Consider the following 27,442-nt stretch of genomic DNA (forward strand, 5'->3'; position numbering starts at 1 on the left):
GCGTAGAATGGTGGACGTCGCCTTTCCTCGGTGCTGATTGGCTGGGGTCGCTGGTTGTCATGGTGATTGCGGCCTGGTGGACTGACTGGATCTCGGGAGCGAATGGAGCTTGAAGAGCAGGGGAAGGCGTCTCTCCCCGGCGGAGAGCTGGCGGCGGGAGTGCCCGAGCTGCTGAGGGCGCTGTGGGAAGAGCCCGAGAAGCCCCGGAGGAGTCCCGGAGGCCGCGTCAGGTCCCTCCGGCAGCACCGGTACAGGCTGTGCCCACTGGCCAGGGAGAGCTATGGTGAGCGGCTGTCACCCTCCCTGCACTGTGCAGGCCGCCCTCAGTCAGGAGCTGCAGGCAGGAGATCCGGGGCCCGGTGTACGGTCAGCAGAGCCCGTATGGTGCTTCCCCCCTTGCTGACAGCTCCTCTGTACTGTAGGGCGCAGCGGGAAGATGGCATTACCTGTTCTACATGGTTAACCCAGTATATACCTCTCTCCTCACAGCTCTCCGCAAGTTACGTGAGGCGGCCAATGGGAATGATCTGGACACAGGTACTGTCATCATCTATATACTGTCTACCTGCATCATTCCCGCACACCGTCCGCTGCCTCCATCATCTGTCTCTGTGTATTATGGTCTTCTATTCCTCTGACTCCTTCCTGTGCTCCAGGCTTATTTACCACCGTGAGGAACCAGTGGAGCTGCAGAGTAGAATGACTAAACACAACCAGGGCTCCACAGTGACACCCATGAGACACCCATCAGAGAGCCCTGCCATACTCCAGAGTGACACCCATCAGAGAGCCCCGCCATGCTCCAGAGTGACACCCATCAGAGAGCCCCGCCATGCTTCACAGTGACACCCATCAGAGAGCCCGGCCATGCTCCAGAGTGACACCCATGAGAGAGCCCCGCCATGCTCCAGAGTGACACCCATCAGAGAGCCCCGCCATGCTCCAGAGTGACACCCATCAGAGAGCCCCGCCATGCTCCAGAGTGACACCCATCAGAGAGCCCCGCCATGCTTCACAGTGACACCCATCAGAGAGCCCCGCCATGCTCCAGAGTGACACCCATGAGAGAGCCCCGCCATGCTCCAGAGTGACACCCATCAGAGAGCCCCGCCATGCTCCAGAGTGACACCCATCAGAGAGCCCGGCCATGCTCCAGAGTGACACCCATGAGAGAGCCCCGCCATGCTCCAGAGTGACACCCATCAGAGAGCCCCGCCATGCTCCAGAGTGACACCCATCAGAGAGCCCCGCCATGCTCCAGAGTGACACCCATCAGAGAGCCCCGCCATGCTCCAGAGTGACACCCATCAGAGAGCCCCGCCATGCTCCAGAGTGACACCCATCAGAGAGCCCCGCCATGCTCCAGAGTGACACCCATGAGAGCCCGGCCATGCTCCAGAGTGACACCCATGAGAGAGCCCCGCCATGCTCCAGAGTGACACCCATCAGAGAGCCCCGCCACGCTCCAGAGTGACACCCACCAGAGAGCCCCGCCATGCTCCAGAGTGACACCCATCAGATACCCATGAGAGAGCCCGGCCATGCTCCAGAGTGACACCCATCAGAGAGCCCCGCCATACTCCAGAGTGACACCCATCAGAGAGCCCGGCCATGCTCCAGAGTGACACCCATGAGAGAGCCCCGCCATGCTCCAGAGTGACACCCATCAGAGAGCCCCACCATGCTCCAGAGTGACACCCATCAGAGAGCCCCGCCATGCTCCAGAGTGACACCCATGAGAGAGCCCCGCCATGCTCCAGAGTGACACCCATGAGAGAGCCCGGCCATGCTCCAGAGTGACACCCATCAGATAGCCCGGCCATGCTCCAGAGTGACACCCATGAGAGAGCCCCGCCATGCTCCAGAGTGACACCCATGAGAGAGCCCGGCCATGCTCCAGAGTGACACCCATGAGAGAGCCCCGCCATGCTCCAGAGTGACACCCATGAGAGAGCCCCGCCATGCTCCAGAGTGACACCCATGAGAGAGCCCCGCCATGCTCCAGAGTGACACCCATCAGAGAGCCCCGCCATGCTCCAGAGTGACACCCATCAGAGAGCCCCGCCATGCTCCAGAGTGACACCCATCAGAGAGCCCCGCCATGCTCCAGAGTGACACCTATCAGAGAGCCCCGCCATGCTCCAGAGTGACACCCATCAGAGAGCCCCGCCATGCTCCAGAGTGACACCCATCAGAGAGCCCCGCCATGCTCCAGAGTGACACCCATCAGAGAGCCCCGCCATGCTCCAGAGTGACACCCATGAGAGAGCCCCGCTATGCTCCAGAGTGACACCCATGAGAGAGCCCCGCCATGTTCCAGAGTGACACCCATGAGAGAGCCCCGCCATGCTCCAGAGTGACACCCATGAGCGAGCCCGGCTACGCTCCAGAGTGACACCCATGAGAAAGCCCGGCCATGTTCCAGAGTGACACCCATGAGAGAGCCCCGCCATGCTCCAGAGTGACACCCATGAGAGAGCCCCGCCATGCTCCAGAGTGACACCCATCAGATAGCCCGGCCATGCTCCAGAGTGACACCCATCAGAGAACCCCGCCACGCTCCAGAGTGACACCCATGAGAGAGCCCGGCCATGCTCCAGAGTGACACCCATGAGAAAGCCCGGCCATGTTCCAGAGTGACACCCATGAGAGAGCCCGGCCATGTTCCAGAGTGACACCCATGAGAGAGCCCGGCCATGCTTCACAGTGACACCCATGAGAGAGCCCCGCCATGCTCCAGAGTGACACCCATCAGAGAGCCCGGCCACGCTCCAGAGTGACACCCATCAGAGAGCCCCGCCATGCTCCAGAGTGACACCCATGAGAAAGCCCCGCCATGCTCCAGAGTGACACCCATCAGAGAGCCCGGCCACGCTCCAGAGTGACACCCATCAGAGAGCCCCGCCATCCTCCAGAGTGACACCCATGAGAGAGCCCCGCCATGCTCCAGAGTGACACCCATCAGAGAGCCCGGCCACGCTCCAGAGTGACACCCATCAGAGAGCCCCGCCATGCTCCAGAGTGACACCCATGAGAAAGCCCCGCCATGCTCCAGAGTGACACCCATGAGAGAGCCCCGCCATGCTCCAGAGTGACACCCATGAGAGAGCCCCGCCATGCTCCAGAGTGACACCCATGAGAGAGCCCCGCCATGCTCCAGAGTGACACCCATGAGAGAGCCCCGCCATGCTCCAGAGTGACACCCCTGAGAGAGCCCCGCCATGCTCCAGAGTGACACCCCTGAGAGAGCCCCGCCATGCTCCAGAGTGACACCCATGAGAGAGCCCCGCCATGCTCCAGAGTGACACCCGTGAGAGAGCCCCGCCATGCTCCAGAGTGACACCCGTGAGAGAGCCCCGCCATGCTCCAGAGTGACACCCGTGAGAGAGCCCCGCCATGCTCCAGAGTGACACCCATGAGAGAGCCCCGCCATGTTCCAGAGTGACACCCATGAGAGAGCCCCGCCATGCTCCAGAGTGACACCCATGAGAGAGCCCCGCAATGCTCCAGAGTGACACCCCTGAGAGAGCCCCGCCATGCTTCAGAGTGACACCCATGAGAGAGCCCCGCCATGCTCCAGAGTGACACCCATGAGCGAGCCCGGCTACGCTCCAGAGTGACACCCATGAGAAAGCCCGGCCATGTTCCAGAGTGACACCCATGAGAGAGCCCCGCCATGCTCCAGAGTGACACCCATGAGAGAGCCCCGCCATGCTCCAGAGTGACACCCATCAGATAGCCCGGCCATGCTCCAGAGTGACACCCATCAGAGAACCCCGCCACGCTCCAGAGTGACACCCATGAGAGAGCCCGGCCATGCTCCAGAGTGACACCCATGAGAAAGCCCGGCCATGTTCCAGAGTGACACCCATGAGAGAGCCCGGCCATGTTCCAGAGTGACACCCATGAGAGAGCCCGGCCATGCTTCACAGTGACACCCATGAGAGAGCCCCGCCATGCTCCAGAGTGACACCCATCAGAGAGCCCGGCCACGCTCCAGAGTGACACCCATCAGAGAGCCCCGCCATGCTCCAGAGTGACACCCATGAGAAAGCCCCGCCATGCTCCAGAGTGACACCCATCAGAGAGCCCGGCCACGCTCCAGAGTGACACCCATCAGAGAGCCCCGCCATCCTCCAGAGTGACACCCATGAGAGAGCCCCGCCATGCTCCAGAGTGACACCCATCAGAGAGCCCGGCCACGCTCCAGAGTGACACCCATCAGAGAGCCCCGCCATGCTCCAGAGTGACACCCATGAGAAAGCCCCGCCATGCTCCAGAGTGACACCCATGAGAGAGCCCCGCCATGCTCCAGAGTGACACCCATGAGAGAGCCCCGCCATGCTCCAGAGTGACACCCATGAGAGAGCCCCGCCATGCTCCAGAGTGACACCCCTGAGAGAGCCCCGCCATGCTCCAGAGTGACACCCCTGAGAGAGCCCCGCCATGCTCCAGAGTGACACCCATGAGAGAGCCCCGCCATGCTCCAGAGTGACACCCGTGAGAGAGCCCCGCCATGCTCCAGAGTGACACCCGTGAGAGAGCCCCGCCATGCTCCAGAGTGACACCCGTGAGAGAGCCCCGCCATGCTCCAGAGTGACACCCATGAGAGAGCCCCGCCATGTTCCAGAGTGACACCCATGAGAGAGCCCCGCCATGCTCCAGAGTGACACCCATGAGAGAGCCCCGCAATGCTCCAGAGTGACACCCCTGAGAGAGCCCCGCCATGCTCCAGAGTGACACCCATGAGAGAGCCCCGCCATGCTCCAGAGTGACACCCATCAGAGAGCCCCGCCATGCTCCAGAGTGACACCCATCAGAGAGCCCCGCCATGCTCCAGAGTGACACCCATGAGAGAGCCCGGCCATGCTTCACAGTGACACCCATCAGAGAGCCCCGCCATGCTTCACAGTGACACCCGTGAGAGAGCCCGGCCATGCTTCACAGTGACACCCATGAGAGAGCCCGGCCATTCTTCACAGTGACACCCATGAGAGAGCCCGGCCATGCTCCAGAGTGACACCCATGAGAGAGCCCCGCCATGCTCCAGAGTGACACCCATCAGAAAGCCCCGCCATGCTCCAGAGTGACACCCATCAGAGAGCCCCGCCATGCTTCACAGTGACACCCATGAGAGCCCCGCCATGCTTCACAGTGACACCCATGAGAGCCCGGCCATGCTTCGCAGTGACACCCATGAGAGAGCCCGGCCATGCTTCACAGTGACACCCATGAGAGAGCCCGGCCATGCTTCACAGTGACACCCATGAGAGAGCCCGGCCATGCTTCACAGTGACACCCATGAGAGAGCCCGGCCATGCTCCAGAGTGACACCCATGAGAGAGCCCGGCCATGCTCCAGAGTGACACCCATGAGAGAGCCCGGCCATGCTCCAGAGTGACACCCATGAGAGAGCCCGGCCATGCTCCAGAGTGACACCCATGAGAGAGCCCGGCCATGCTCCAGAGTGACACCCATGAGAGAGCCCGGCCATGCTCCAGAGTGACACCCATGAGAGAGCCCCGCCATGCTCCAGAGTGACACCCATCAGAGAGCCCTGCCATGTTTCAGAGTGACACCCATCAGACAACCCTGCCATGCTTCAGACTGCAACTCATCAGCAAACCGTGATCTTGTTGATGAACCATGTGCATTTAATGCCGCTGTCAGAGATTTACAGTGCCATTGAGGATTTACTGGAGCCCAGCTCTGCTCACTGTAGTTACACACATGATGGCTGATTAACACTGCTCACTGCTCCTTAGCCTGCCTCATACACCGGCACCCGAAATGTCACATACAGTCCTGATGCACCATATGTTTTAAAATCTGCATCACAGGTCAATGTACAAAAAAAGTATACATGAGAGTTCAAAAATCTCATTGACTTTGCTGGCATTTTATTCAATTGGTGTTGTGGTTTTTGATAAAAAAAACAAACAAAAAAAAACAAAACTCTTTCATGTGCAACCAGCAGCAGATTTTGTCGCAAACGTTTCTGCAACTGGGATGTTACAGTACGTTCTACTACAAAATCACAACCATGATATTCACTCCTAAGAAGGCCTTTGCCAGGATATTTTGCCAATTTTGGCAAATGAGGTTTTTCCTTTACCCAGGAACTTTTCTAACCTTGCAGGAATGTTGGCAAGTTTCAATATGTAAATAAATATATATCATGTACCTGAAAAATGTGTTCAAACTTGTATAGGTTTATATAAGTATATATATTTTTCTGGTACTTATGTAGGCATTCCTCAAGTTATGAACATTCAATGTACGCACAACTTATAGTTATGAAAGGATTAATAAAGATATTACTTGCCTAATTGCTTGCTGTCCCTAGGCCACCTCCCATGCCCACTGTCCAGTCCTCTTTCTGCTGTCAAGCATCACATCTCTGGCCTCTTTACTATGGGTCAGGACTTCTGCCCATCTCCAGACCTCAGAGATCACTGCACAACATAAGGTCACGGCGCACGTCATGCGTTCATGTCCTTACAGCACTCTGACCTCCGAGGCCAGGCCGTGGCTGTATGTCCTTGCCTGTACACTGTGTGCAGAACTATTAGGCAAGTTGTATTTTGATCGCATGATACTTTTTATACATGTTGTCCTACTCCAAGCTGTTCAGGCTTGAGAGCCAACTACCAATTAAGTAAATCAGGTGATGTGCATCTCTGTAATGAGGAGGGATGTTGTCTAATGACATCAAAACCCTATATAAGGTGTGCTTAATTATTAGGCAACTTCCTTTCCTTTGGCAAAATGGGTCAGAAGAGAGATTTGACGGGCTCTGAAAAGTCCAAAATTGTGAGCTGTCTTGCAGAGGGATGCAGCAGTCTTGAATTTGCCAAACTTTTGAAGCGTGATCTCCGAACAATCAAGCGTTTCATGGCAAATAGCCAACAGGGTCGCAAGAGGCATGTTGGGCAAAAAAGGCGCAAAATAACTGTCCATGAATTGAGGAAAATCAAGCGTGAAGCTGCCAAGATGCCATTTGCCACCAGTTTTGCCATATTTCAGAGCTGCAGCGTTACTGGAGTAACAAAAAGCACAAGGTGTGCGATACTCAGGGACATGACCAAGGTAAGGAAGGCTGAAGAACGACCACCTTTGAACAAGAAACATAAGATAAAACGTCAAGACTGGGCCTAGAAATATTTTAAGACTGACTTTTCAAAGGTTTTATGGACTGATGAAATGAGTGACTCTTGATGGGCCAGATGGATGGGCCAGAGGCTGGATCAGTAAAGGGCAGAGAGCTCCACTCCGACTCAGATGCCAGCAATGTGGAGGTGAGGTACTGGTATGGGCTGGGATCATCAAAGATGAACTTGTGGGACTTTTTCGGGTTGAGGATGGACTGAAGCTCAACTCCCAGACCTACTGCCAGTTTCTGGAAGACATGATATAGAAAATGTTCAGCACAGCCTAAAAGAGGAGGTGCATAGATATAGGTTCCCAAACCTTAATACGTGGAATAGTTACAACTAGCACACTCCAATGTGATGCAAAAAGGGGGGTGTTTAATATACATACAGTAGTCAAAAGTTTCGGTCTGCACTGGACCTTCATCAGTGTGCTAAATATAGCGTGAATGGTATATATAGTAGAACCCCGGTAGGAATTAATTGATTCGCATCAAAATGTAAGTTTAACTGGAAAAATTGCACTGAAAACAGTTTTGAATGGTAGGTCAGTCCGGCTAGCGGGTGAGGAAGAGACACGAGAGCCACGCGGTATCCGCCGCAAGTGGAGTGAGTCTAGAATGGTGGACACCGGCGGATACCGCGTGGCTCTCGTGCCTCTTCCTCACCCGCTAGCCGGACTGACTTACCATTCAAAACTGTTTTCAGTGCAATTTTTCCAGTTAAACTTACATTTTGATGCGAATCAATTAATTCCTACCGGGGTTCTACTAAACCGGAGTGTCCGGAAGAAACCCACGCAAACACGGGGAGAACATACAAACTCCTTGCAGATGTTGTCCTTGGTGGGATTTGAAACCAGGACTCCAGCGCTGCAAGGCTGCAGTGCTAGCCACTAAGCCGCCATGCTGCCCATAACCCCTTAATCCCATATGACGTACTATCCCGTTGTGGTGACCTGGGACTTAAATTCCCAGTGACGGGATAGTACGTCATATGCGATCGGCCGCGCTCATGGGGGGGGGGGGGAGCGCGGCCGGGTGTCAGCTATCGCACTGATCGCAGTGTTCCGGCGGTCTAGGGAAGAATCACGCAGGGCGGGGGCTCCCTGCGTGCTTCCCTGAGACCCTCGGAGCAACGCGATGTGGTCGCGTTGCTCCAAGGGTCTCCTACCTTTTTCTCCCTGCAGGCCCCGGATCCAAAATGGCTGCGGGGCTGCATCCGGGTCCTGCAGGGAGGTGGCTTACCAGCGCCTGCAGCCCTGCATGTCAGATCGCTGATCTGACACAGTGCTGTGCAAAGTGTTAGATCAGCAATCTGACCCTAGAACATGATGCCGCCCCCGGGGCAATGTAAAGTAAAAAAATATATATATATTCACATGTGTAAAAAAAAAAAAAAAAAAAAATTGTTCCCATAAATACATTTCTTTATCTAAATAATAATATAAAAAAATAAAAGTACACATAGCACGCGATCAAAAAGACGGATATAAATAACCATGGTACCGCTGAAAACATCATCTTGTCCCGCAAAAAACGAGCTGCCGTACAGCATCATCAGCGGAAAAATAAACGTTATAGTCCTCAGAGTAAAGCGATGCAAAAATAATTATTTTTTCTATAAAAGTTTTTATCGTATAAAAGCGCCAAAACATAACAAAAATGATGTAAATGAGGTATCGCTGTAATCGTACTGACCCGAACAATATGGCTAAGCGCACACGTTGCAGAATTGCTGCAGAAAGGCAATTCTGCAACTCCTGCCGTGGGTATATCGCATGCGGAATTGGCATGCATATTCCTAGCGTTTTGCAAGCATAATTAGCTTGCAGAATGCTAGCGTTTTCCAAGCGATCTGTAGCATCGCTTGGAAGACTGACTGACAGGTTGGTCACACTTGTCAAACAGTGTTTGACAAGCGTGACCAACTTTTTACTATTGGTACTGCCTATGAAGCATCAATAGTAAAAAGATATAATGTTAAAAATAATTAAAAAATAAAAAAAGGTTATACTCACCTTCTGATGGCCCCCGATCTCCTCAGCGGTGCACGCGGCGGCTTCCGTTCCTATAGATGCTTTGTGTTCAGGACCTGCGATGACGTCACGTGACCGCAACGTCATCGCAGGTCCTTCACACAAAGCATCCATGGGAACGGAAGCGGCCGCGTGCACCGCTGAGGGGCGGGAAGACTCCGGGGGCCATCAGAAGGTGAGTATATCACTATTTTTTTATTTTAATTCTTTTTTTTTTTTTTTACCAATTATATGGTGCCCAGTCCATGGAGGAAAGTCTCCTCTCCTCCACCCTGGGTACCAACTGCACATGATCTGCTTACTTCCCGCATGGTGGGCATAGCCCCATGCGGGAAGTGAGCAAATCAGTGCATTCCTAGATGTGCGGAATCCCCGCGATTCCACAAATTTAGTGAACATGCTGCGTTTTTTTCTGGAAAGCATTTCCGCTCAGGAAAACAACGCAGCATGTGCACAAAAAATGCGGATTGCATTCTATTAAGTAGGATGCTTAATGTGAGCGTTTTTATAGCGAAAAAACTGCGAAAAAAAGCGACGTGTGCACACAGCCTAAAACTGCTTTATCAATTTTACCAAACGTGGAATGGTATAAACGACCCCCCCCCAAAAAAGAAATTCATGAATAGCTGGTTTTTGGTCATTCTGCCTCACAAAAATCGGAATAAAAAGCGATCAAAAAATGTCACGTGCCCGAAAATGTTACCAATAAAAACGTCAACTCGTCCCGCAAAAAACAAGACCTCACATGACTCTGTGGACCAAAATCTGGAAAAATTATAGCTCTCAAAATGTGGAGACGCAAAATCTATTTTTTGCAATAAAAAGCATCTTTTAGTCTGCCAATCATAAAAATCCGCTAAAAAACCCGCTATAAAAGTAAATCAAACCCCCCTTCATCACCCCCTTAGTTAGGAAAAAATAATAAAATTAAAAAATGTATTTATTTCCATTTTCCCATTAGGGCTAGGGTTGGGGCTAGGGTTAGGGTTAAGGGTAGGGTTAGGGTTGCGGCTAGGGTTAGGGTTTCAGTTAGAATTGGGGGTTTCCACTGTTTAGGCATATCAGGGGCTCTCCAAACGCGACATAGCGTCCGATCTCAATTCCAGCCAATTTTGCGTTGAAAAAGTAAAACAGTGCTCCTTCCCTTCCGAGCTCTCCCGTGCGCCCAAACAGGGGTTTACCCCAACATATGGTGTATCAGCGTACAATTGGACAACAATTTTTGGGGTCCAATTTCTCTTGTTACCCTTGGGGAAAAAAAAAAATGGGGGGTTAAAAAAACATTTTTGTGGGAAAAAAATGATTTTTTATTTTCACGGCTCTGCGTTATAAACTGTAGTGAAACACTTGGGGGTTCAACATTTTCACAACACATCTAGATAAGTTCCTTGGGGTGTCTAGTTTCCAATATCGGGTCACTTGTGGGGGGTTTCTACTGTTTAGGTACATCAGGGGCTCTGCAAATGCAACGTGACGCCTGCAGACCAATCCATCTAAGTCTGCATTCCAAATGGCGCTCCTTCCCTTCTGAGCTCTGCCATGCGCTCAAATGGTGGTTCCCCCCATATATGGGGTATCGGCGTACTCAGGACAAATTGGACAACAACTTTTGGGGTCCAATTTCTCCTGTTACCCTTGGGAAAATACAAAACTGGGGGCGAAAAAATAATTTTCGTGGGAAAAAAATAATTTTTATTTTCACGGCTCTGCGTTATAAACTGTAGTAAAGCACTTGGGGGTTCAAAGCTCTCACAGCACATCTAGATAAGTTCCTTAGGGGGTCTACTTTCCAAAATGGATTCACTTTTGGGGGGATTCAATGTTTAGGCACATCAGTGGCTCTCCAAACGCAACATGGCGTCCCATCTCAATTCCAGTCAATTTTGCATTGAAAAGTCAAATGGCGCTGCTTCCCTTCCGAGCTCTGCCATGCGCCCAAACAGTGGTTTACCCCCACATATGGGGTATCGGCGTACTCGGGACAAATTGCACAACAACTTTTGGGGTCCAATTTCTCCTGTTACCCTTGGTAAAATAAATCAAATTGGAGCTGAATTAAATTTTGTGTGGAAAAAAAGTTAAATGTTAATTTTTATTTAAACATTTCAAAAATTCAACACCTGAAGGGTTAATAAACTTCTTGAATGTGGTTTTGAGCACCTTGAGGGGTGCAGTTTTTAGAATGGTGTCACACTTGGGTATTTTCTATCATATAGACCCCTCAAAATGACTTCAAATGAGATGTGGTCCCTAAAAAAAAAAAAATGGTGTAAAAATGAAAAATTGCGGGTCAGCTTTTAACCCTTATAACTCCGTAAGAAAAAAAAATTTGGGTTCCAAAATTGTGCTGATGTAAAGCAGACATGTGGGAAATGTTACTTATTAAGTATTTTGTGTCACATATCTCTCTGATTTATGGGCATAAAATTTAAAAGTTGGAAAATTGCGAAATTTTCGCCAAATTTCCATTTTTTTCACAAATAAACGCAAGTCTTATCGAATAAATTTTACCACTATCATGAAGTACAATATGTCTCGAGAAAACAATGTCAGAATCACCGGGATCCGCTGAAGCGTTCCAGAGTTATAATCTCATAAAGGGACAGTGGTCAGAATTGTAAAAATTGGCCCGGTCATTAACGTGCAAACCACCCTTGGGGCTTAAGGGGTTAAGTTGCCTAATAATTCTGCACAGTAATAGTTACCTGCACAAACTGATATCCTCCTAGGATAGCCAAATCTAAAAAAACCCCACTCCAACTTCCAAAAATATTAAGCTTTGATATTGATGAGTCTTTTGGGTTGATTAGCGATCAGCTGGTTATTGAGGTTTTTATGCCAGCCATATTCCAACTTTATATACAAATTCGGGTTATGAACAAACCTACAGAAGTGATCTAGTTCCTAACCTTGCCACTGTCTGTCACTACAATTAGAGTTTTTGGGAGGGCAAATAATGAGCACAAACACAATTTTTAGGGAGATAAAAAGGTTTTCTGTCAGGCTGTAATGTAGTAAAATGTTATTTATTGGAATTATTCGCTCTAAACATTTTCTGTCAACATTTATACCTGCTTAGGAGCTTTTAACAGCAACGTGTGTGGTGGCACAACCCCTTTAAGTGTATATATTTTTTTTAATAATGGCTCAGGTTGTTTTTACAAATTTTAATAGATACATAAAGGATGTCTTTTTTTTTTTCTTTTTTTCTTCTTTTTTTCCTCCAGTACAACGCCTACTAGATGAAGGAGCAGATCCTTGTGCAGCCGATGACAAGGGGCGGACAGCATTGCACTTTGCATCTTGCAATGGGAATGATAAAATTGGTATGGGATGTGTCAGAATGTGTAGCGTATAGCTTTGTGTATGGAAGTATAAATACCGGTATAGAATCTAAGAGGAAGATGCTCACAGCAAGGCACACAGATGAAAAAAATGTCCTCCACTAAACACTTTTTGTTTGCTTGCTCCAAACGCCTTGTGTCTTGGGTAGATATAAATTATAAAGATAACATGGTTGTGGAGGAAATGCACAGCTTACTGCCTCACCGTAAAGGAACCAGAAGATGTAAAACATTGTATTGCGTCCATTTTTTCATTTCTACGGTGTTTAATTTGGCTGTAAGGGTATGTGCACACGTTAAAGGGGTTGTCCGGTCTAAAATGAGAAGTCTGCAGTCACTGAGCTGGGAACAGCGGTGATATATGCGATGTCCATATACCCGGGCAGAGTCCGTCTATTGGCCTTGGCATGGCTCCATACAAGGTTATACGCCCGTACCGATGCGGGTCATGGTACATACGCCCGTACCGATGCGGGTCATAGTATATACGCACGTACCGATGCGGGTCATGGTGCATACGCCAGGGCTATGGATTCAGTAATTCAAACCTCGGACTCCACAGCACTGGTCACTACTGAGCATGTACATAAAGTGCAGCACAGATTCATCTCCACTACGACTCCACAGCACTGGTCACTACTGAGCATGTGCATAAAATGCAGCACAGATTCATCTCACCTCCAACCTCACAGCACTGGTCACTACTGAGCATGTACATAAAGTGCAGCACAGATTCTTCTTGGGATCCTTAGATCAGGAACAGAACAGACATTTATAGGACATTTCATAACTTTCCCAAATTCTTATGAAAACATTTACAGCACATCTTGCACTGAACTACTGAACCCAATTTATTATATATTTTAGGAGTTGGTGCATTTTATACCGACTCCACAGCCCTGATATACACCCTGTGAGATAGCGCTCACTAGTGGGTTGGGGAATACTTGCTTGGCAACGGGATAAATGCACACGGGCACGGGTTTTAACACAAAACAGTCTATCCGGTTTATTCAGGTATCATAAACCGCAACCACGAACAGTTCCTTACATCACTTCATATACAGCTTCATCTCAGACACTAAACATGCTGGACCTTACGTCGTCCAGTTGCCATGGGTGACCGCATGCCACACAGTTCATTAGTTTATTGAACACAATAAGCACCAAGAGTCTGAGGAGGTACCTTACGGGAGCCCCTTCTCCACCCGCTGACTCCTCATCAGTCCTTATTCCCAGGGAAGCAGCCTTACAGACCCGCTGAAGGACGGTAGCTTCCCCAACACAGTAGCTGTCACCGGCTCTGCTGATTCATGGCCTCTCTATGCGCTCTTCAGGACGTCCGTCCCCACTTGGGACCTTTCATCACACAGGCCAGCAGGTCCCAAAGCCCCACTGTTGTGAATTTGGATTCTGGGCTCCCCCGGTGGCCGCTTGTGGAATTGGACTTGTCATCCTCTTTCCTGTTTCACCTGGTTCCATCAGTAGTGGGTGTCGCTATTTAAGCTCATTTCTCTGGTGGTTTCTTGCCGGTCAACAATGTTATCTGATGCCTCTCAGTGCTTGTTCCTGCTTCTAGACAACTACTAGATAAGTTGGACTTTTGTCCATGTTTTGTTTTGCCTATTTGTTCCAGTTCACAGCTGAAGTTTTGTTACTGTGTCTGGAAAGCTCTCGTTGATCAGGGATTGCTACTCTGGCGTTATGAGTTAATGCCAGAGTTTAAGGTAATCTCTGGATGGTGTTTTGTTAGTGTTTTTCTGCTGACCATGAAAGTATACTATCTGTCTTCTGCTATCTAGTAAGCGGACCTCAAATTTGCTAAGACTATTTTCCTGCTGCGTTTGTTGTTTCATCTGAACTCACCGTCATTATATGTGGGGGGCTACTGTCTTCTTTGGAATATTTCTCTAGAGGTGAGCCAGGTCTTATATTTCCCTCTGCTAGCTATTTAGGTCTTAGGCCAGAGCTGGGCATCTAGCGATAAATAGGAAATGCTACCTGGCTATTTCTAGTTGCGCGGCAGGCTTAGTTCATGGTCAGTATAGTTCCATCTTCCGAGAGCTTGTCCCTCTATAGGCTTGCTATGATCTCTGCCTGCAGAGATCATGACAGTTTGACCGGCCACTAAAGTGTTAAAGACCCAGGTTGAGAAAGGAGAGTTATAAGAAGTCTGCTGGAATTTTTTTTTTTTTTTTTCCTCCAGTCTGCCTTGCTGCAGTCTTTTTTCTCTCTCTCCTCCTAATCTCTGTGTGCACCTGACAATAATGGATCTCCAGAGTGTAACTGCGGGTTTGAATAATCTCATCACTAAAGTACAAAATTTACAAGATTTTGTGGTACATGCTCCGGTATCTGAACCGAGAATTCCTTTGCCGGAGTTCTTCACAGGGAATAGAGCTAGCTTCCAGAATTTCCGAAATAATTGTAAGCTTTATTTGTCCCTGAAGTCTCGTTCAGCTGGAGACCCTGCTCAGCAGGTTAGGATTGTGATTTCCTTGCTCAGGGGTGACCCTCAAGATTGGGCCTTCTCATTGCCAGCAGGGGATCCTGCGTTACGCGATGTGGATGCGTTTTTTCTGGCCTTGGGCTTGCTTTATGAGGAACCTCATTTGGAACTTCAGGCAGAAAAAACTTTGATGGCACTATCTCAGGGGCAAGACGAAGCTGAAGTTTTCTGCCAAAAATTCCGTAAATGGTCTGTGCTTACTCAGTGGAATGAGTGCGCCTTGGCGGCAACTTTCAGAGAAGGTCTCTCTGATGCCGTTAAGGATGTTATGGTGGGGTTCCCTTTGCCTGCAGGTCTGAATGAGTCCATGACAATGGCTATTCAGATTGATAGGCGTCTGCGGGAGCGCAAACCGGTGCACCATCTGGCGGTGTCTATGGAAAAGACGCCAGAAAGTATGCAGTGTGATAGAATTCTGTCCAGGAGCGAGCGACAGAATTTTAGACGGAAGAATGGATTGTGTTTCTATTGTGGGGATTCTACTCATGTTATATCAGCATGCTCTAGGCGTACAAAGAAGCTTGATAAGTCTGTTTCCATTGGCACCATTCAGTCTAAGTTTATTTTGTCTGTAACCCTGATTTGCTCTTTGTCATCCATTGCCACGGACGCCTATGTTGACTCTGGCGCCGCTCTGAGTCTTATGGATTGGTCCTTTGCCAATCGTTGTGGTTTTGATTTAGAGCCTTTGGAGACTCTTATTCCTCTGAAGGGGATTGACTCCACCCCATTGGCTAATAATAAACCACAATACTGGACACAAGTAACCATGCGTATCAATCCGGATCACCAGGAGATTGTTCGTTTCCTGGTGCTGTATAATTTACATGACGATTTGGTACTGGGATTGCCATGGTTGCAGTCTCACAACCCAGTCTTGGACTGGAGAGCAATGTCTGTGTTGAGCTGGGGATGTAAGGGTATTCATGGGGACGTACCTTTGGTTTCTATTTCGTCGTCCATTCCCTCTGAAGTCCCTGAGTTCCTCTCTGATTATCAAGACGTCTTTGACGAACCCAAGCTTGGGTCGTTACCTCCGCACCGTGAGTGCGATTGTGCCATAGATTTGATACCGGGTTGTAAATATCCAAAGGGTCGTTTGTTTAATTTGTCTGTGCCGGAACATGCTGCTATGCGGGAATATATAAAGGAGTCTTTGGAAAAGGGACATATTCGTCCATCTTCTTCTCCCTTGGGAGCTGGGTTTTTCTTTGTCTCAAAAAAAGACGGCTCTTTGAGACCATGTATTGATTATCGGCTTCTGAATAAGATCACTGTTAAGTATCAATACCCATTGCCATTGCTTACTGATTTGTTTGCTCGTATAGAGGGTGCTAAGTGGTTCTCTAAAATTGATCTTCGTGGGGCGTATAATTTGGTGCGGATCAGGCAGGGGGATGAGTGGAAGACCGCATTTAATACGCCCGAGGGCCACTTTGAGTATTTGGTCATGCCTTTTGGTCTTTCTAATGCCCCTTCAGTTTTCCAGTCTTTTATGCATGATATTTTCCGCGATTTTCTGGATAAATTTATGATAATATATCTGGATGATATTCTGATTTTTTCTGATGACTGGGACTCTCATGTCCAGCAGGTCAGGAGAGTTTTTCAGGTTCTGCGGTCTAATTCTTTATGTGTGAAGGGGTCTAAGTGCGTTTTTGGGGTCCAGAAAATTTCCTTTTTGGGGTATATTTTTTCTCCCTCTTCCATTGAGATGGATCCCGTCAAGGTGCAAGCTATTTGTGACTGGACTCAGCCCTCCTCTCTTAAGGGTCTTCAGAGATTTTTGGGCTTTGCCAACTTTTACCGCCGATTTATTGCTGGTTTTTCGGATGTCGTTAAACCACTGACTGATTTGACCAGACAAGGCGCTGATGTTGCTAATTGGTCCCCTCATGCGGTAGAGGCCTTTCAGGAGCTTAAGCGCCGTTTTGCCTCTGCCCCTGTGTTGCGTCAGCCTGATGTGAATCTGCCTTTTCAGGTTGAGGTTGACGCTTCGGAGATCGGAGCTGGGGCAGTGTTGTCGCAGAAAGGTTCCGACTGCTCCGTCATTAGGCCTTGTGCCTTCTTTTCTCGCAAATTTTCGCCCGCAGAGCGGAATTATGATGTTGGGAATCGGGAGCTTTTGGCCATGAAGTGGGCGTTTGAGGAGTGGCGCCATTGGCTCGAGGGGGCTAGGCATCAGGTGGTGGTATTGACTGACCACAAAAATTTGATTTATCTTGAGACTGCCAGACGCCTGAATCCTAGACAGGCGCGCTGGTCTTTATTTTTTTCTCGCTTTAATTTTGTGGTGTCATACCTACCGGGTTCTAAGAATGTTAAGGCAGATGCCCTTTCTAGGAGTTTTGACCCGGACTCTCCTGGTAATTCTGAACCCACAGGTATCCTTAGGGAGGGAGTAATTTTGTCGGCCGTTTCTCCTGATCTGCGGCGGTCCTTGCAAGAGTTTCAGGCGGATAGACCGGATCGTTGTCCGCCTGATAGACTGTTTGTTCCGGATGATTGGACCAGCAGAGTCATCTCTGAGGTACATTCTTCTGCATTGGCAGGTCATCCCGGAATTTTTGGTACCAGGGATTTGGTGGCAAGATCCTTCTGGTGGCCTTCCCTGTCACGAGATGTGCGAGTCTTTGTGCAGTCATGTGACGTTTGTGCTCGGGCCAAGTCTTGTAGTTCTCGGGCTAGCGGACTGCTGTTGCCCTTGCCTATTCCTAAGAGGCCTTGGACACACATCTCGATGGATTTTATTTCAGATCTGCCTGTTTCCCAGAAGATGTCTGTCATCTGGGTGGTCTGTGACCGTTTCTCTAAGATGGTCCATTTGGTTCCTCTGCCCAAGTTGCCTTCTTCTTCTGAGTTGGTTCCTCTGTTTTTTCAGAATGTTGTCCGATTGCACGGTATTCCTGAGAATATTGTTTCTGACAGAGGTACCCAATTTGTGTCTAGATTTTGGCGGGCATTCTGTGCTAGGATGGGCATAGATTTGTCTTTTTCATCTGCTTTTCACCCTCAGACTAATGGCCAGACCGAGCGGACTAATCAGACCCTTGAGACATATCTGAGGTGTTTTGTCTCTGCTGACCAGGATGATTGGGTTGCTTTTTTGCCATTGGCAGAGTTCGCCCTCAATAATCGGGCCAGTTCTTCCACCTTGGTGTCCCCGTTTTTCTGTAATTCGGGGTTTCACCCTCGATTTTCCTCCGGTCAGGTGGAATCCTCGGATTGTCCTGGAGTGGATGCGGTGGTGGAGAGATTGCATCACATCTGGGGGCAGGTTATGGACAATTTGAAGTTGTCCCAGGAGAAGACTCAGCGTTTTGCCAACCGTCATCGTCGTGTTGGTTCTCGGCTTTGTGTTGGAGATTTAGTGTGGTTGTCTTCTCGTTTTGTCCCTATGAGGGTCTCTTCTCCTAAGTTTAAACCTCGGTTCATCGGCCCTTATAGAATATTGGAGATTCTTAATCCTGTTTCTTTCCGTTTGGACCTCCCTGCGTCCTTTTCCATTCATAACGTTTTTCATCGGTCGTTATTGCGCAGGTATGAGGTACCTGTTGTACCTTCAGTTGAGCCTCCTGCTCCGGTGTTGGTTGAGGGTGAGTTGGAGTACGTTGTGGAGAAAATTTTGGACTCTCGTGTTTCCAGACGGAGACTCCAGTATCTGGTCAACTGGAAGGGTTACGGCCAGGAGGATAATTCTTGGGTCAATGCATCTGATGTTCATGCTTCTGATCTTGTTCGTGCCTTCCATAGGGCTCATCCTGGTCGCCCTGGTGGATCTGGTGAGGGTTCGGTGCCCCCTCCTTGAGGGGGGGGTACTGTTGTGAATTTGGATTCTGGGCTCCCCCGGTGGCCGCTTGTGGAATTGGACTTGTCATCCTCTTTCCTGTTTCACCTGGTTCCATCAGTAGTGGGTGTCGCTATTTAAGCTCATTTCTCTGGTGGTTTCTTGCCGGTCAACAATGTTATCTGATGCCTCTCAGTGCTTGTTCCTGCTTCTAGACAACTACTAGATAAGTTGGACTTTTGTCCATGTTTTGTTTTGCCTATTTGTTCCAGTTCACAGCTGAAGTTTTGTTACTGTGTCTGGAAAGCTCTCGTTGATCAGGGATTGCTACTCTGGCGTTATGAGTTAATGCCAGAGTTTAAGGTAATCTCTGGATGGTGTTTTGTTAGTGTTTTTCTGCTGACCATGAAAGTATACTATCTGTCTTCTGCTATCTAGTAAGCGGACCTCAAATTTGCTAAGACTATTTTCCTGCTGCGTTTGTTGTTTCATCTGAACTCACCGTCATTATATGTGGGGGGCTACTGTCTTCTTTGGAATATTTCTCTAGAGGTGAGCCAGGTCTTATATTTCCCTCTGCTAGCTATTTAGGTCTTAGGCCAGAGCTGGGCATCTAGCGATAAATAGGAAATGCTACCTGGCTATTTCTAGTTGCGCGGCAGGCTTAGTTCATGGTCAGTATAGTTCCATCTTCCGAGAGCTTGTCCCTCTATAGGCTTGCTATGATCTCTGCCTGCAGAGATCATGACACCCCACCACGTGCTATTCAGGAAGTTAGCACTCCCAACACATAGGCTTCCAGGACCTACAAGACAGACCATTCAGGTCCAAACACTCTCCACTACAGAGCCCATGTGACCACACCATGGCCACATTATGTACCTGTAACCACTCCCATAGATGGGAGGTGTGTGGTTAGCCAGACCCGCCCAGCTCTCCAACTAACCCTGCAAGCCTCCCTTTAAAACTATACAAATACTTGTGGGACTACAGGTCCCAGAACAACAATACTACAGCCTCACAGCGCAGACTCCCTCTGCGACACCAGCCATTTACAATCATGCCGGACACTGTTTCATTATCACCATTACAGATACGCCTCCATGCGTATCCTGAGGCGCACATACAGATTCCCCTAGCTGCAGCATGGGTCACTGCATCACAACCCTTACCGATGCATATGTTTCATCTGGAAAAAAATCTGTAGTCAACTTTCACATTAGCCATAACCAATCCAGTGTCTATGGACCCTTAGGAACAAAAGGAGTTTAGCACTTCCTGACTCTCATTATTAAGATCCAAACTTGAATGTAACTTGAAATATCTTATTCAAAGATAATAAAATGTATCTAAGCATACATCCAAGCTTGGACCTTAATAATGCTGCATACATTGAAAGCTCCTGCTTATGTCCCTGTACATATGATTGTACCAACAATGCCACAAGAGTGATCTGTAAGGGGTGAGATATACTGTGCGTATAAGCATCACTCCTAAGGTGGGCAGATGATGACTCCCTATAGTCCGATGAAGGTTTATTTGACTACTTCACAAGGTTGCATCCCGTCTTCTTTCCTTTTAGTTTCAGTATTATACTAATATTTCCTCTTCTCATATTATTTCAGTGCATTTGCTCTTGGACCACGGTGCTGATCCAAATCAGAGAGATGGGTTGGGGAACACCCCATTACACTTGGGTAGGTGTTTTATTAGAGTTTTCTCCATTTTTCCTAAATTGGTTAACATTACATTGTATGAGCTGTACATTTTATTTTTTTCCAGCTGCCTGCACGAGTCATGTTCCAGTAATTACAACCCTTTTACGGGGTGGTAAGAATCTTATTCATTCTTTGGAAAAAAAAAATCATATACATTATATTTATTATTTAATTTTGTAAATGTTTTTTTTTTTCTCTCTTAAGGAGCCAGAGTAGATGCTTTAGACCGTGCAGGCCGGACCCCTCTTCATTTAGCGAAGTCTAAGCTAAACATATTGCAAGATGGAAAGTCCCAGACTTTGGAATCGCTGCGGCTTGAGGTGAAACAGGTAAGAACCTGGGAACTATAACTTTCTTTTACATATAGACTGATTCAGAGATCACTTGGGACACAAAAAATGGCATCTATTGCTGCCAGGTCCTATTTTTCTGGCCATATAGCTGTATGAGGCCTTGATTTTTGCGGGACGCATTGTACTTTGTAATTAAGCCATTCATTTTATAATGTAATGCACTGAAAAACAGGGAAAAAAATTCCCAAGAACGTTGAAATTGCAAAAGAGTGCAATTTTACTATTGTTTTTTTTTTATTTACCTTGTTTATTATATGGTAAAGCTGACCTGGCGAATATGATTCTTCTAGTCAGTACGAGTATGCAGATACCAAGCATGTATAGTTGTTTCTGTGTTTCTATTTAGGTGGTGAAAAGAAATTTAGACATTTGTTGAAAACATTTTTTGTTTTTGTTGCCATTTTCCGAGACTCGTAACATATTTATTTTTCAGGATCTGGGGCTGGGTGAGGGCTTATTTTATGTGCCCTGAGCTGACATTTTTATTCATACCTTTTGGGGGTAGATACAATGTTTTGATTGCCTTTTATTGCAGTGTTAGGGCCCCCCCAAAAAACGTAATTCTAGCATTATTTTTTTTCTTGTTACGTGATTTACCTATGAGATTAATTTATATTTTGATAGAACTGATATTTTGAACACAGCAATAGCAAATATATGTATATACCGGTGTTTCTCACAAAATTAGAATATCATCAAAAAGTTAATTTATTTCAGTTCTTCAATACAAAAAGTGAAACTCCTATATTATGTAGAGTCATTACAAACAGTGATCTATTTCAAGTGTTTATTTCCGTTAATGTTGATGATTATGGCTTACAGCCAATGAAAACCCAAAAGTCATTATCTCAGTAAATTAGAATGCTTTATAACACCAGCTTGAAAAATAATTTTAAAATCTGAAATGTTGGCCTACTGAAATGTATGTTCAGTAACTGCAGTCAATACTTGGTCGGGCTCCTTTTGCATCAATTACTGCATCAATGCGGCGTGGCTGAGGTGTTATGGAAGCCCAGGTTGCTTTGATAGCAGCCTTCAGCTCATCTGCATTTTTGGGTCTGGTGTCTCTCATCTTCCTCTTGACAATACTCCATAGATTCTCTATGGGGATAAGGTCAGGCGAGTTTGCTGGCCAATCAAGCACAGTGATACTGTTGTTTGCAAACCAGGTATTGGTACTTTTGGCAGTGTGGACAGGTGCCAAGTATGATAAAATTTCCTGGTAGACTGCTGTGCTGACTTAGGTCTTGATACAACACAGTGGACCTACACCAGCAGATGACATGGCTCTGCAAACCATCACTTATTGTGGAAACTTCACACTAGACCTCAAGCAGCTTGGATTGTGGCCTCTCCACTCTTCCTCCAGACTCTGGGACCTTGATTTCCAACTGAAAAGCAAAATGTACGTCCATCTCAAAACTACACCTTGGACCACTGAGTAACACTCCAGTTCTTTTTCTCCTTGGCCCAGGTAAGACGCTTCTGGCGTTGTCTATTGGTCATGAGTGGCTTGACACAAGGAATGCGACACTTGTAGCCCATGTCCTGGATACGTCTGTGTGTGGTGGCTCTTGAAGCAATGACTCCAGCAGCAGTCCACTCCTTGTGAGTCTCCCCAAAATTTTTGAATGGCCTTTTCTTAACAATCCTTTCAAGGCTGCGGTTATCCCGGTTGCTTGTGCACCTTTTTCTACTACACTTTTTCCTTCCACTCAACTTTCCATTAATATGCTTGCATACAGCACTCTGAACAGCCAGCTTCTTTAGCAATGACCTTTTGTGGCTTACCCTCCTTATGTAGTGTGCCAATGACTGCCTTCTGCACATCTGTCAAGTCAGCAGTCTTCCCCATGATTGTGGAGCCTACTGAAACAGACTAAGGGACCTTTGTAAATGCTTACGAAGCCTTTGCAGGTGTTTTTTGTTAATTATTCTAATTTACTGAGATAATGACTTTTGGGTTTTCATTGACTGTAAGCCATAATCATCAACATTAACAGAAATAAACACTTGTAATAGATCACTGTTTGTAATGACTCTATATAATATGAGTTTCACTTTTTTCTATTGAAGAAACAAAATAAATTAACTTTTTGATGATATTCTAATATTGTGAGAAGCACATGTAAATTGTTTCAACTTGCCAAAGTATTTAGAAATTTATTCTTTTTTTTTCTGCCTCTAATCTCTCTATGTATAGTAGGTTTTTCAATTGTGAAATGAAATTTTGGGATCTAAGGTCTCCGCCACCATCCCAACAGCATTCTTATGGCCAGCAGGATTATCATATGTACCAGGGGGAACTGAGGGTGGGTGCTTCTTTTCTTTGGCCTGTTCTCTTGGCCAATAGTGGAATAATATAGTAAGGGGGGTTGGGACTTAAATTTCCATATGTTCTCAATGCAAGCTAGAACTGGCCCCCAGAAGTTAAGCAGTATTGGGTGTGTGCTGGCGCCATGTTGCCCTCGTGCTGCTGGAACCACAGCCGAAGTTCTTTTTGCCTTTGATCCTCTGCGCAGCAGATATCCTTCCGGTGTCTGAGGAGGTTGTTTCGCTCTGGTCTGCTGGGATATCGGGAGCTCAGAGAGACGTATCTTTACATGATCAGAACCAGAAACCTTATTTGTTGTTTTATTTCACTTTATCCTCCTGAATGCCGAGTTTTCATTGATCTACTCTTACGGCTTGTAACCCTACTCAGTCACCAACCTATCCACACCAGAGAGCCGTACATCATCAGTACTCCGGTTCCTGTATGGTCCGCAGTCTGATGATGGCTGTTATCTGGCTTCTGGATTGCAAAGATTTTGATCTGGTGAATCTGCGCATGGAGACATTAGTATGGGGGTATTCATGTTGTGCAGTCTCAGCTTGGATCAGACTTTTTCACAGGTTCCACACACTTTTATTGCATTATTCCAGTACAATAAGCTTGGATATGGGGGTATCATTTATCAGATATTTTCAAAAGTTGTTTTTTTTTGTTTTGTCAATTGTCCTGACAACAAAAGGGAAAAGGTGCAATGCACTTAGCAATGAATGAGGAGGAACGTTATCAGCCAGCAACATCTCGTGCAGACTCCTAATATAAACCTGCAGAAAGCAAGAGTTGCAATTTGGGATCCAATATGGGGCCCACGTCCTCACTTTCTGCTGCAGAACCTTTCATTTGTGACAGGTCAGATACAAGTTTCTTGAGTCGGCTCAGACACTGACCTTCTCCGTGCACAGCCGGTGCTAACTGTGGTTAGATAGGAGGCCTGTCATATGAAATTCACCAGCAGGATCACATTTGATTAATTTATTTGTACTGAATTGACACTTTTTTTGTTTGTTTTATTCTATCTGTAGATTATTCAGATGTTGCGAGAATACCTGGAAAGGCTGGGTCAGCAGGAGCAGACAGAACAGCTAGACCACATCTGTTCCAGACTGCAGAGAACGAGCACCAAGGAGCAGGTTATCACTTGCACTTTATATTTGCCTTTAAAGGGATTTTCTAGTTGTTGTTTTTTTTTTCATCCTCTGAGCTTGCACTTTGTATTATTGTTAATCAGGTTTTACTCACCTTACCCAGATCCAGCTCTTCGTTTCGGCCACTACTGCCTTCTTTGTTGTTAGGCTGCAGCGTTGACATCTTGATTATGACACACATGACCATTGCAGTCAATCAGTGGGCTCAGCGGCTCATGTTGTCTACATTGTCGTAGATGTGATTTCACCACCACAGCCAAACAGACGGGCTCAGCCCCTGAGCATGGTGTGCAGTTGGCTTTGACAGAAATGTGCCAGTGCAAGCAGCTATTACATGGCAGTGAGTGGGATTTAGAAAAATGCCAGTCACACTGTGTGGTGAAAATGCCATGGTTATATCCCGCAGTATTGAAGGGAATGTGTCACTAGGGGTTTGCTACCTTACTGAGAGCAGCATAATGTAGAGACCGAGACCCTGATTCCAGCGATGTGTCACTTTGTATCAAACCTGCTACACCCAGTAAATTATCAAGAGTTTTTAGATGTAGCAGAGCTCAGATAGCTAATCCCTGCTCACACCCCTAATTTTAGTAGCTATTTGTAAATTGCCAATCAGCGCTGGGAGCAGAGTTGGACCAGAACTCGCAGAAAGTGTAGTTTCAGCAGTGATGATCTCCTGCTGATAAAACACCCATGAAACACACAGCCTAGTAAGTGACACATTGATGAAATTGGTGTCTTGGACCCTACCGCATGCTGTCCTGAGATCATTTAGCAAAAACTTGCTGACAGATGCCCTTTAAAATAATGTTATTGTATTCAGTATTAGGCTGGTCACTAATGTGGTATACAATAAATGAATTTTCTTTCTTTGCCAGGTGGATGAGGTGACGGAGTTGCTGGCTAGCTTCACATCACTGAGTATTCAGATGCAGAACATGGAGAACAGGTAGCCGGGAGTGCAGAGTTCTCCCTGCCCAAGTAACTGCATCAGGAGCTGTTCTGTGTTATTCTTGCTCTGATGTAACCAGTCTGCCACAAGAATTGTATCGTCCTGAAATCTGACGACCACCCTGTGTAACAATAACTGCTCTAGGGCCGGGGTCACACTTGTGAGTGCAATGCGAGAAACTCGTATCAATACCCGGCACTGCCATCGGCACTCGGACCGGAGCGTTCAGCTGCATAGAAATACATGGAGCCGCACACTCCGGTCCCGAGTCTCAGCGGCAGTGTCAGGTATTGAGGCGAGAGACTCGCGGGAGTTTCTCGCATTGCACTCGCAAGCGTGACCCCGGTCTAGAGTGGATTATCCATTGTAAAACTCCAACCTGGAGGTCTTTCTTTCATGGTACTTTTAATGGTCCCAATTTGCCTTTGAAGGTGACAAGCATAGCTCCTATGCTATTCTGACAATCTTCTTTTTTTTTGTTTTGTTTTTTTTTAAGCCTCTTTTTGCCTGGCTTGCAGTGCTAAATATTTTCAGAATTTCTGTGGAATTCCATTTTTTTATTTTTACTATTGTGCTATGTGATGGTCTGTCTCTGGAAATGTCTCTGGATTTCTGCACATTTCAGCTGTATTTTTAGGAATCTTGTCTTATTTTCCCCTATCCATTAGAACTGTAAATTATTTCCTGTCATTTGGAGGCTGCACTATGGATATAGGCCCCGTAGCCAGGCAGCTGACATTAAAGGGGTTGTCTGGTGAAAATAAATTATCACCTATTTAGGCTATGTGCCCACGTTGCAGAAATGCTGCGGAAATGTCTGCAGCATTTCCGCAACTCCCTGCGGCAGGTAAAACGCATGCGGAATTCGCATGCGTTTCCCCGCAAAACACAAGCGTTTTTAGGTTGCAGAATGCTAGCGTTTTCTAAGCGATTTGAAGCATCGCTTGGAAAAGTGATTGACAGGTTGGTCACACTTGTCAAGCATAGTGCTTGACAAGTGTGACCAACTTTTTACTATTGATGCTGCCTATGCAGCATCAATAGTAAAAGATAGAATATAATTAAAAAAAACTAAAAAATATGGTTCTCACCTTCCGATGGTCCCCGATCTCCTCAGCGGCGCTCCCGGTACGTTCCGTTCCCAGGGATGGTTTGCGCGAAGGACCTTTGTGATGTTGCGTGACCGCGACGTCATCTCAGGTGATTCGCGCAATGCATCCCTGGGAACGGAAGCTGCCGTGTGCACCGCTGAGAGCCAGGGTCCATCAGAAGGTAAGTATATCCATATTTTTTATTTCAGTTCTTTTTTTTAACATGAATATGGATCCCAGGGCCTGCAGGAGAGTCTCCTCTACTCCACCCTGGGTACCATCCTCACATGAAGCGCTCACTTTACGCATGGTGGGCATAGCCACATGCGGGGGCTGTCAGGGTACTAATAGTGCTTCAGCACTACCCCAGCATACTTCAGGCTAACGTGCTCCTGGCTTCAAAGCTTGATGTCTCTTGGATTACTACATAACAGGTATTATTTTGTCATCAAGAGGTAGCGGACATTCATACTGAGATATTGGATAAGACCACTTCAGGTCTACCTCCCCCAGACTAGAATTCCGTTTGGGCTTTTTTTTCCCCAGACACTGAACTAATCTGGTAATTTTTCTCTTGCTGAGCATAATGGATGACCGCAGGACGTGTTATATGTTGTGCACTGTTCTGTTTATATGAATGTTTAAACATTGGGAACAATCATATCTGTGTGTTCTTTTTCTTCCTGTGAAAACGTATTCATTTTTTTGTCTTATTCTACAATCCAGTCTGTTGTGCTGTGAAAAATGACACTGTAATGTCGTTGTTTATTTTATTAAAAATGAAAAAAGAAACATCTGTCCTGTTTTCTACAATATCTAAAGGTTTGTGGACCACCCAATGACTTAAAATGTCAGCACGTCTGGAAGGTCCACTTATAACCCAGCAGTGACGTTCTATAATGTCATTGTAGAGTTGGCAGATGCACAGAGACCGGGGGGCTGCAGGTGCAGGGAGCCCGTCGGAAAACGGCAGGACTCCATGGATCCAAGTGGAGAAGGAATGCTGCCCAGGAACTGCTAGC

At 47.4% G+C, this 27,442-nt stretch overlaps 1 protein-coding gene across 2 annotated transcripts; it reads left to right on the top strand.

Moving 5' to 3' along the window:
* ANKRD54 (ankyrin repeat domain 54) lies at window positions 1–27,212 on the top strand. Of its 2 annotated transcripts, XR_013218609.1 has the most exons (9): window positions 1–283; window positions 490–537; window positions 12,417–12,515; window positions 20,455–20,526; window positions 20,612–20,659; window positions 20,752–20,876; window positions 24,255–24,362; window positions 25,256–26,281; window positions 26,328–27,212. XR_013218609.1 is itself a non-coding variant. In XM_077277970.1 (8 exons), the coding sequence occupies exons 1-8, from the start codon at window positions 103–105 to the stop codon at window positions 25,328–25,330; spliced, it is 756 nt and encodes a 251-aa protein (XP_077134085.1). In that variant the 5' UTR covers window positions 1–102; the 3' UTR covers window positions 25,331–27,212. The 2 variants fall into 2 exon arrangements, 1 of the variants encoding a protein (XP_077134085.1); XM_077277970.1 differs by having other exon boundaries at window positions 25,256–27,212.
* Window positions 27,213–27,442: the final 230 nt, after the last annotated feature.

This window comes from Ranitomeya variabilis, chromosome 8 (genome assembly GCF_051348905.1).
Source record: "Ranitomeya variabilis isolate aRanVar5 chromosome 8, aRanVar5.hap1, whole genome shotgun sequence".
NCBI classification, from domain to species: domain Eukaryota; kingdom Metazoa; phylum Chordata; class Amphibia; order Anura; family Dendrobatidae; genus Ranitomeya; species Ranitomeya variabilis.